Genomic DNA, 10895 nt, shown 5'->3' with positions numbered 1-10895 from the left:
GTGGTAGAAAACAGGCAATGTCTAACCATAGTTTGCGAAAACTAAACTTTGCGACTAAAGTTTTAGACTAAAGTTTGCGAAAACTTTCGCTTTTTAAAGTTAGAAAGCGAAAGTTTACTGACCGTGAGTTTTCCTATGCAATGAAAAACTCACTGACCGGACCGGCATAATTATGAGAACAAAGTTCTTGAGCTTTCGAATGAACAGAACCGCACAAGGGTTACACTATCCACTAACCAGACCTACTGTGTTACAGGAAATATACTGACCGTCGATCAGGCCTGTAGAGTGAACGGAAGCTAAAGTTTTAGGGAAGGGATATTATCTTAGTGTTAGTGGCGTGGACCAGATAAGAGCAGAACCGTTATCAGTGTCCTACACAACGCTAATGCACCAGCTGTAAACTAACAGAACTGTGCAGAAGCTGCCATGTCTAGATAAAGGGAACGGTCGCCATTGTCCGAGATCCTCAATTTACCACCGGCCTTACCTCCCCTTACCACAAACAGTGTGACCGCGAGGGCTGGTTTTTATTTTGTTGGTGGCTATTGCCAATACACAAAAAATGTTAACTACCTAGTACCGGGTAGAACGACATCCCGGGTAAATTAGATGCTTAATATCTCTGGCAAAAAATTTTTTTGGGAACAGTTATCCGGAAACAATCGATATTCAGAAAGAGCCAACCCAAAGGCCATATCAGTGCTTAGGTATCACTAATTAGGGCTGCTGTGTAAACGGAAATTACAGGACCCTCTATTGCTGTTACTAATGTTCAGTGAGTAGGACAACGTAATCTCTGTTGCTCGTTATCACTACATACTTCTTGCTGCCGACTGAATCAAAAATCAAAAAATTATCAAAAAATCGAAAAATTCACACTACTAGAGTACGAGTACTGTATCTACCGACCAAGCCTACTGATTACTGAACAAAGGATATTATTGTCCTCGATCAAAATTGGTTTCCATATAAATATTTTACATATTTTCCAATTATTTTTCATCCTACGATAATTGCGACATAAGCTATCTCATTCCAAGTTTAATCTGTACAAATTTTGTAGTGTTGAGTGGTCAGCAAGGCTGAAGCTTCGGCACGGTCCGCGTCTGGTTGAGCCTGCTGCGCGCGCCCCACCTCTCCAAAAAGTATATTCTGCCGGCGTCCCGGCCAGCATACACGCCACCACCGATCCCCTCTTCCCGGAAAGTATGTCCTTCGCGAAATTATACGTTCCTGGTGTTGTTTATAAGTATCGGCATAATGAGATGCAGTAAAAATAGCAACGAAATGTGCATAGCTAGCACATACAGCTATAAGCAAGAGGGGCTCCATCAGTGCCAGTAAACTGCGGCGGCTGGTATACAAGCCGCAACAAGTCCCACATGTTGCTGGACATGGCGCTGATGTTCAAGCTCGCCGATGTGGCGCCTGGGAATTACAGATCCACATGCACAGCTGGCCCAACAGCAGCCACCAGCTTCCGTTAACGGAAAATAATGAATGATCTTTACAGTATCACTCGGCCCCACGTCACCGTCTATTCTACTTGGACTTGTCCTGTGAGGCTAGTAGGTAATCCTCACGCTTAAGGAAAATGGCCCGGTACATAGTCTCAAAAATGGATGGATACACTAAGACTTTCGCTTTCGCGCACTTCGAATCCCTTTTTTCTAGTACTTTATGTCATTCTAAAGATAAATGGTTTGTATACATTATTCTGAAAACCGTTTAAACGCGCGTAACATCCAGTTGCCGAGATGTAGCAGAATAAATTGGGGAAAAGTTTAAATGCATTGTTGTGTATGTAGCAAAAGTCTCGTTATTACCCGATCTTCTTGAAACCTTGCTCTAAAAAACACATGGCCATGAAGTCGAAAGTGAACCAATTTCAGCTTCTTGGCACTTTGCCATAATTTTGAAATAAATTTTAAAACTTATGAAATTCATTTTAAAATTGGAAAAAAATGCTATGAATGTTGATATTGGTTCACTCTCGATTTTATTGCCATGTGTTTCCGGGCCGTTTTCCTTAACAGCGGCCCAAACCTGTTGCTGCCACGATTCTATATTTAAATTATTCCTGTACCGTCACATCCGGTTACAGTTACAACAAGTTAGGCAATCCAGTTAACGCAGCATTTCGACCTCGATTGTGACGCGGTGACGCGACGTCACCTCAAAGCGAGTGGCCTCAGGCCTGCTTTAGTTTGCTTCGTGAACACCTTCGAAAAGAAGACGGTTCGTGGGGCGGAATACGTGAGAACAGACCCAGACTGCGCATGCTACATTTTAATCAAAGCGCCCAGTCGGCTGGCACAGTCACGAGCATAAACCAGAGTTTGCACGAACGAACACTGCCTTAGGGGACTGCGGGAGATCTGATAGCAGAGCAACCCTGTAGATTGGTCCGGAGAATTAGTCATTATCTCAGCTGCCTTTACTCGAGCACTTTAGGGATCTGCGAGATCTGCCTAGAGTGATCACTCATTAGCCACCGGCATCCGTGACCTTTACCATATAATCACGCTTTCTACTCCAGAACGCCATCGACCGTTGTATTGTTTTGGATATCATAGTTAATTTTGCTTGTACCATTATTAATTTTGTTTAATTTCTTTTCTTTACTAGAGATACTCCACGAAGTAATTATATTATCAATTGAGACGTAGTACACGTGCATTTCACAAGTTAATACTGTACGAGTATAAGATCGCTCGACAATGAGACTTCCGGTACACCTTGTGCGTTGAAACTTTTGGAATTTCATTTCATCCATAACTCGCGAACCGAGTGTTGCGCGCGCAAACGGGTTTCACACCAATGTCTGCAAATTATTCGTCGGCGGAATGCTTAAGGGAAGTGGCCCGGTACATGGTACCAAATTCGTGTACATGCACGGAAACTTTCACTTTAGCGCACTCCCAAACATATTTTTGTTTCGGTTTATGGTATTCTGTGGCCAGATGAATTGTATACACTGGCGTGAAAACCGTTTGTGCGCGCAACATCCGGTTCAAGAGTTATGGCTGTAAGAAAATTCCAAAAAGTTTAAATGCATTCAGGTGTACCAAAAGTCTCATTATGGACCGATTTCCTTCAAATTTTGCACGTAAATGGACATGACCCTGAAGATCGTTCTTACACCGATCCAGTCTTCCATGATTTTTTTTCAATTTTAAAATGAATTTTGAAATTTTTGAAATTCATTTTAAAATTTGAGAAAAATGTTAGAACAGTGGATCGGTGTAAAAACGTTCTTCGTGGTTATGCGCATTTACGTGCAAAATTTGAGGGAGATCGGTCCATAATGAGACTTTTGGTACACCTGAATGCATTTAAACTTTTTGGAATTTTGTAACAGCAATAACTCTTGAACCGGATGTTGCGCGCACATACGGTTTTCTCGCCAGCGTATACAAATCATCTGGCTACAGAATGCTGTGAATCGAAACAAAAATGTGTATGGGAGTGCGCGAAAGTGAAAGTTTCCGTGCATGTACACGAATTTGGTACCATGTACCGGGCCACTTCCCTTAATAAAACGGCGGAAAAAAGTATCTGGGATGGCGCAAAGGGTACAGTTTTCGAGAATGTACACGAATCAGGATATTTAGGTCCGCGCCATGTACCGGGTCACTTCCCGTACGTATAATGCTTGGTCCCATTCCCATAATCGCGTCGTTCGCGGTTTTTTAACTACAGCATATGCACCGTCGCGCGCAATTGCCTAACGGTTTTACCGTTTATCGAACTCTGTTGTACGTGGTGGGAGCGGCAGCGTTGCTTATCTTTCCCGTGGGATGAATCATTGCCCCTACTGGAACTACTTTTATTCAAATAAAACAGACTGCAAGTGTTGTCGCAGTTATATGTCCTGTTCTACGGCCCGAACACTCTTTCGGATAAGAAACAAAAATTGTTCGTAGAAGTACGTACTTATGATAGCTTATCATTATGACATCGTATGACCGTGAAATGCACAAATACGTTCACAAACTTGTTTATGCGGTATCATATATATGGACTGTAAACTTACCGATACATAGTCTGCGCTTTTTCGATAACACCGTTAATGCTGGAAAGATTAAAATAGTAGTTGAAAATAGCCAGTTTCATAACGTTCAAGCAGTTTATTCTGGTTTTTAAGCTGAATTGTATTGAATTAGGGTAAGAAGGTTTTGTGCCGGATATCTAACAGCAGAGCTTATTCAATGGATGACAATCCTGAAGTCATTTTCTTGGGAGATAGCTTGATTAACCGCCTACAGTATGCTCCGGTAAGCCTGAGACGCACCTGTGGCGCACATAATTCTTTCTCACGGAAGTGGTGATAATTGGTATTAGCGAGCTAATCAAAACACTTTCCAGTTTTGTGTTGGGTGGTGAATGTAAGAAGTGAAATGTTACAGATATGGTCCAAGTTCGTATCGTCCTTTCGCTGTTTAAATTTGGGGATGGATGGACTGACTGTGGAGGAACTACTGCAGGGAGTTGTCAGTGGAGAATTGCGGCCATAGATAATTTCCATGCCAAGGTACACATTTTTAATTCGAGCGAAGCGCAAACATGTACAGAATCGTGTTTGTGTTATTTTGGCTCCAGTGCGGTATTTATGCTATCAGCCGGTGAACGACGAACTCAAATTGGTGGAACGTACACTTATACGGGTCTAATTCGTACTTGGTTATTCTTAGGTTATTCTTTGGTTTTTTAGGTTTCTTAGGTTTTCTTAGGTTTTCTTAGGTTATTCTTAGGCTTTCTTAGGTTATCTTTAGGTTTCTTAGGTTTTTCTGATGAGAATGACGGCAAAATATGACTGTATGTTCACCTGATGGACACTACGAAATTCTTTAGGCGATCGTTCTTCTGATCGGAACGAATAATATCCAGAACACTCCGGATCACATTGCCGGTATGATCGAGAAGATCATCCAAGCGCTTCGCGATCGTCAGCCGTCCACGCAAATATTTGTGATTGTAAGCTGCTTTTTCCGCTCTACAACGCGCTACATTTTAACCAGTGTTGTAAGCTAAATTCCTACTTTAAACTTTAAAGCATAGGTTAAAATAGTGTGTATTATTACACAGTTTGTGTATTATTAAATGTGTTCTGTGTATTATTAACTTCTCGAATGTGCAAGATTAAAAAAGTAGAAATCCGTTGAGAAAACGTTAGAGGGGTCTGTCAAATATAAAATTTGAATTAAAATGTGTATTTCAAATGGAATTTCTTAATTTTTAGGGCAACATCTGCCGTCGGCTTCGCGCTTCGCGCGAAACTAGTATCATTAAACGTCCCACTTGGATACAGTGGTAATCGCGCACTAAATATTCCATAAAAATCCCTCTCACCAGTAATAATTCGCGACGGTCCTAATTGAAATTTAGAACATGGGTCAGGTTTTCTGTTTTCTGTACGAGTACCTTGGGAATAAATCAATTGAAAACAACCTCTATGAACAGCAATAACCGGTTCATTTAACGAGAATCGGTGTTGACCTGCAAATTTACGTACGTGTATTACACGTTGCTCAAGATATCTCCTCGTTGTTTTATTGCCGTTAGTAAAGTGAAACTTGGCACAAATTAAAACTCCAGCAAAATAGTATTCCATGCGTCTTTCATGAAAATAGCTCGTCGGCTTCGCGCGAAAAGATTCTTTATCCATAGCTGCTTAATAAGAAATTCAACTTACCCCACCCCGAGTTCCCAGGGGCAGTCCCCCTGGGGGTATGGGGGAGTGTGTATTTTTAAATTTCTACCCTACTATTTTAATCTCTGCTTTAAAGACCTGGTTATCACGTATCTGATAAAAAATTAATTTGAAAGGTCTTGTTAATTTTCGTTATCAGTAATATGTGCTTGGTTTAGGAATTATTTCCGAAAGGCCCGGGACCGTCCGTATACAGGGAGAAGAATAAAGCAGTGAATGAGCTCCTACGGGAACGACTGAAGGAAGAGACCAACATCCGTGTGATCAACTTGGATCCCGGATTTGTGGATGGGAACGGCCAGATCAGCCGGACTGATTTGCCGGACTATTTGCATTTCTCGCATATTGCCTATGAAAAAGCATTCTCTCCGCTCTTTGTGCTGCTAGACGAAGCTGTTCGAAACCAAGCACGAAACGATAGCATACATTGCCATACAATATAAGTGCATTGCTATTCCGCCAGGTGTTTTGTACTATTTCCATTGAATTTGTGGTGAACTGCTTTTGTTATAATCTGATGCACACTGCTTCTGCTTTCATGTTCGCATCATCGCATGTGATCCGTTCTGTTGCTGCTTGTCTTAACCTTTCTGTACAAATGTAAATTAAAAGGCGAAGCAACATTTTATTGATTGTTTTGTGAGAGATCAAAATACACTTAACCCGTTACTAACTGGCCGCATCGAAATCAGACAGGCTGGGAGAGTACTAATTCCTCCGATCGACGGATACCGATCCCGTCTCTACTACACTGTTCTGCACTGCTCTCGAAGTAGTGGTCCGTGGTCAGCGTCTGAAAGATTTTAACGACACGGTCAGCTGCAGCACGTTAATTCTCTGGCCGCAGTTTTCCTCCGACAAAAAATCAGTGGTCGCTGATCCAGGTTCTCTAAGGAGGCAATCCTGCTGACCAATAAATTCCTGATCGCGAAGTCCGTAAAACGTGCTTCACGATTTGCTGCCCACGGTCTGGCTGACCGCTCTGTTCTGATCTAAAAAACATTTACCCGACCTGTTTCCTGAGACGTGTCGCAGTATAGAGTTCTCCTGTAAGCGCATCTGTGCTACACCTGTGCAGGTCGACGATGACCTTTACGTGTTACCTATGTGTCCCTATAACGATTAGGCAACGCACCCGTAATACAGTGATCTTTATTCAATATAACCCAATGCCCACAATAACATTGCTAATGCTAGGTAATCCAGGTGTAGCCTGGGAGTCGACTGAGAGTCTGCTGGTAGACTGCTGTCAGACTACTGTCTGGTACGGTGTGGAGGGGTGCTTTATATATGGTCCTGGTCCGGATGGGCTCGGCTGCCATGGGTGGGGCTGGTGTGGCGACAAGCCAATGACAGAGTGCATGACGGCATGACGATTTAATATGCGGTCAGCGTGATGCCATATGACCGCGCAGGAATGTGCAGGGCATACCTGCACGTAGACTTCCGGTGACTAATGGTCGTGCGGTGCGACTAGTGACGATGTCGTCACAGACGTTACATCGATAAGCTAACGCCGGGTTTTTGAGCGGCTTCCTTCTGACCACCGCCTGCTTCAGCCTTCTGGTATGGAGCTTGGCGGCTTGGCGCAACCCATAAATCTGCATTCTACGCTGTATTCATGCGCCTATGATTTCTCGACAAGCTGGTGCATAGACGAGTACATTAGTAAGCAGATTTTGCTGGTACCGCCGCGTGCAGTGGCGCGTCTTAGACGAAAGCTAGCGCCAGCACAAGCCCAACAAATGCACCCGCGAGCGGTGCGAGTCACACTTCAGCGGTTGTTTCTTATGACTGTGTATATCGGCGATTGCTATCGCCGCGGAAAACGCTTAGTACATCAGTTTATCGCGTTTATTAAGCCATCGTGTACATACAAGAAACCGCCGCTGAAATCCGATTTGTGCATTTTGCCGGTGCAAGTTTCTCATATAAAAAGACCATACAGTTCAAAGGTCATTCATACATTTACTGCCGCTATTCGCGTGCTAGTGTACAACTGAGCTAAGCATTATCACATTGTAAAATCAGCGTCAAACTTATTTATTCTCGTGAACATTGCGCATTCTTTAACGGCTGGCATTAGCCCATACACCTACAAAAGGGTGCAAATGTAGACGATATTATCGCTGGACTGAAAGCTCTTCAAAAGGAGCAGTTGCAAGAAATATGCACTGCATTGCAGATCAGATGTACAGATACATCATACAACCGCGTTTAACGAAACGCTAAAAATGGGATACATACACTAAAACTTTCGCTTGCGCGCACTTCAAATCACTATTAATTTTTGTAATAACTTATATCATTCTAAAGCTATATGATTTGTATACATTGGCTGAAAACCGTTTCCGTGCGCAACATCCGGTTGTCGAGATATCGTGTACTGAAATGGGTGAAAAGTTTAAATGCATTGTTGTGTACCAAAAATCTGGTTATTATCCGATCTTCCTGAAAGTTTGCTGTAAAAGAGCGTATCTTTTTGTAGCGGGACATTTCCCTTAATGGTCGTTTCTGTATACCATCACGATAGATACTTATTCGTTCAATCATCACTTCAGCATAGCGCTGAGAAATAAGCATAGAAAACCGACGTCTTGGGACACGAACAACCAGGGTACGTCAAGATAGTTCACAACAATTGCATGAACACTTGTAAACCGGTCAACGCAACGGTATACATAGGTGACTGTACGTCACATAACAGTAGGTTAGTCAAGAGAGTCAGCCATCATCTCAGCTACCATCACGCGAGCAGTTTTGGGATCTGTCTGGAGAGACGGTTGTTGATTAGCAGCCGGCATCCGTGACCTTTACCATGTAATCACACCTCCTAGAGCGCGCCATCGATCCGTTGTATTTTTTCTGGGAATTAGTTGTTAATTTTGTTGTACCATAATGGAATGATAAAACATCAACAACCTTTTATTGCAGTTCGCGGTCCGACTGGCGCCCGCAAAACATTAATCGTTCACAAAGGTCATTTATGCGAGCGAATATTCAGCCGTATTTGTTGGTTTATTTTCTTTACAAGAAATATTATAATCATACTCGTTTTACCTTGTGCAGCATATGTGCGCAAATAGTGATGGTATGTAAAACACAAATAGTAAAGTGGCTTGTTCGCCATATTTATTCAGTAATCAACTTGAATCCCGTCACTTCAATAATCGGGCATCATTGGTTATCATCTATTCTCGGAATTAAATGGGCTAAAATTCTACAACAGTTTTTAAAACCAGACTGTGCGCTGTGTATTAAGAATTTAAGGTAACCGCCAACTACATGACAATAACCACATTCCGCCCGTTTTGCCCGCCTGTCGCCGTGCCAGCCGCCCCGGCGGTACTGACCACGGCGTCGTTTTTCCGCACCACCACCGGCTGCGGCTGTTCCGCGGCCGTCACGCCCTCTTCCGGCGTCACCGCGCTATCCAGCGCCTCGGCGCTCTTTCGCAGTCCCCACACCTTGATTTTCCCCGGTGCCACCCCCGATCCCGCCCTCCGGCGGCCGGCGACCACCGCCGCCGCCGTCGCCCCGCTCCCGACGAAGTCGCACTGTCCCGGATTGCTCCGGCAGTCGACAATCCGTGCCAGGATGCTCTGGACCAGCGCCATGGCGAAGCTCATACTGGCCGGCGGCATCTCCGCCAGGTTCATATTCAACGCCGACTGCAGGAGGCTCTGCCACAGGGGATCGACGGCGGAGGTCTTGGAGAAGCTCGAATAGGCGTCCAGCCCGCTTTTGAGGTTATTCGTGGCTTGGGAAAGCGACGGCGGGAGACCCCCGACTAACAGGATGGCGTCCAGGATTCCGGAGAGGTTCCGGACGTTGGTCGGGGAGAGTTGCGGACGCGCGGTGAAGGCCACGCGGAAGGTGTGCAGTTTCTGGACCAGGCTGCGCGGGACGCTGCTGTTGCGCAGGGCGGTCTCAAATTTGGTCAGCTGGGTCGCCAGAGTGGGGAGCTCGATGATGGGGATCCCGGAGGTCGGGACGGAGGTGTTGGAGGTCTCCTCGGTGGTCACCGCGTCCACAGAGGCTTCGGTGGTCGTTGTCTCCGGGTCGGGGGACGCCGCGATCGGCTCCTCCGTCGTGGTCAGGGCGTCGGAGAGCCAGGCGGAGGGTCGCTTGCGCCCCGGGCGACTGGGGACGCTGGCCGTCGGGGCTTTCCAGTGCAGCCGCGAAAACAGCTCCCCCATCGACGCCTGCTCCGGGTTGGGCTCGGCGGCCATCGTGTCGAAGAGGATATCGGTCGAGCCGGCGTTGGAGGGGGTCGACGCCCAACCGGAAGTCCCGGAAGCGGCTCCCACCTGCATAAACTGCATTTATAAACCGCTTCGTTAAAAAAAAAACAGCAAAGTCGCACCATATCGCCACTTCCGGGGGACGCCCGGGGATACGCGTAGTCCGCCTCGGGAACGGGATACGGCGGGGGTCCCGCGGGGTACGCCGGCGGTTCGGGCAGCGGTGGTCCCGGGAGGAGGTACCGACTAGCCGCGGCCGGGGACAGCGGGTAATAGGGGCCCGGGGGCGGTGGCAGCACCGCCGTGGACGCCGGGACGGTGTATCCCGGACGCTGGGCGTTCAGCGCCGTGGAGGCGGCGGAGTAGGCTTGATTAGACGCCCCGGTGTACAGCGCCAAGGGCGGCGGGTAGTTCTGGTTGGCGTAGCTCAGCGCCGGGTCGGGCAGGGAGCGGTATTCCCACTGCGGAGCGTTGAAGCTGTAGTAGTAACTCGGGAAGCCGCTGTTGGAAGGGGGCGGGGCGCCGCCGTACTGGGAATACTGGGAGGGGTAGCTGGGTGCCGGGTATGTGCAGCGGGATTTTGGTATATTTAACAGGAACATTAGGAGGTAACGGGCGTCGACGGCGCTGATTAGCGCCATAATAAAATCAATAAATATCAATTAATACAAGCGGCCGAATAATAATTAATATAAGCCGCAAAAAAACATAAGCGGCCGATTAATAATATTAAAATAAGCTGCAAAATAAATGGCTGATTATTAATGAATTTAAACCGGCAAAAAATACAAGCGGCCGATTTAATTAAGTAATCATCCTGGAAAATGAATAAATCCCGTGTATAAATTCTGGATAAATATTCCGTGTACGAATCATTGAAAATTGGATTAAAGTGAATTGTTTTAAAATATTGAGGAATAATCCGTTATATCGAT

The 10895-nt window shown here is 45.6% G+C and overlaps 2 protein-coding genes across 2 annotated transcripts; one reads left to right on the top strand and one right to left on the bottom strand.

The window, feature by feature from the left end:
• Positions 1-4057: 4057 nt before the first annotated feature.
• LOC129594039 (platelet-activating factor acetylhydrolase IB subunit alpha2-like) lies at positions 4058-6325 on the top strand. The gene is made up of 4 exons (XM_055490585.1): positions 4058-4280; positions 4413-4537; positions 4858-4980; positions 5875-6325. The coding sequence occupies exons 2-4, from the start codon at positions 4415-4417 to the stop codon at positions 6157-6159; spliced, it is 531 nt and encodes a 176-aa protein (XP_055346560.1). The 5' UTR covers positions 4058-4280; positions 4413-4414; the 3' UTR covers positions 6160-6325.
• Positions 6326-8997: 2672 nt separating this feature from the next.
• Positions 8998-10856, bottom strand: LOC129594032 (uncharacterized). The gene is made up of 2 exons (XM_055490576.1): positions 10083-10856; positions 8998-10026 (listed from the first exon to the last, which is right to left on the bottom strand). The coding sequence occupies exons 1-2, from the start codon at positions 10599-10601 to the stop codon at positions 8998-9000; spliced, it is 1548 nt and encodes a 515-aa protein (XP_055346551.1). The 5' UTR covers positions 10602-10856.
• Positions 10857-10895: the final 39 nt, after the last annotated feature.

This window comes from Paramacrobiotus metropolitanus, unplaced genomic scaffold (assembly GCF_019649055.1).
Source record: "Paramacrobiotus metropolitanus isolate TYO unplaced genomic scaffold, Prichtersi_v1.0 Parri_scaffold0000065, whole genome shotgun sequence".
In the NCBI taxonomy this organism is placed as follows: Eukaryota; Metazoa; Tardigrada; class Eutardigrada; order Parachela; family Macrobiotidae; genus Paramacrobiotus; species Paramacrobiotus metropolitanus.
The sequence above is the reverse complement of the archived record's forward strand: the minus strand, read 5'-3'. Positions and strand labels throughout refer to the sequence as shown.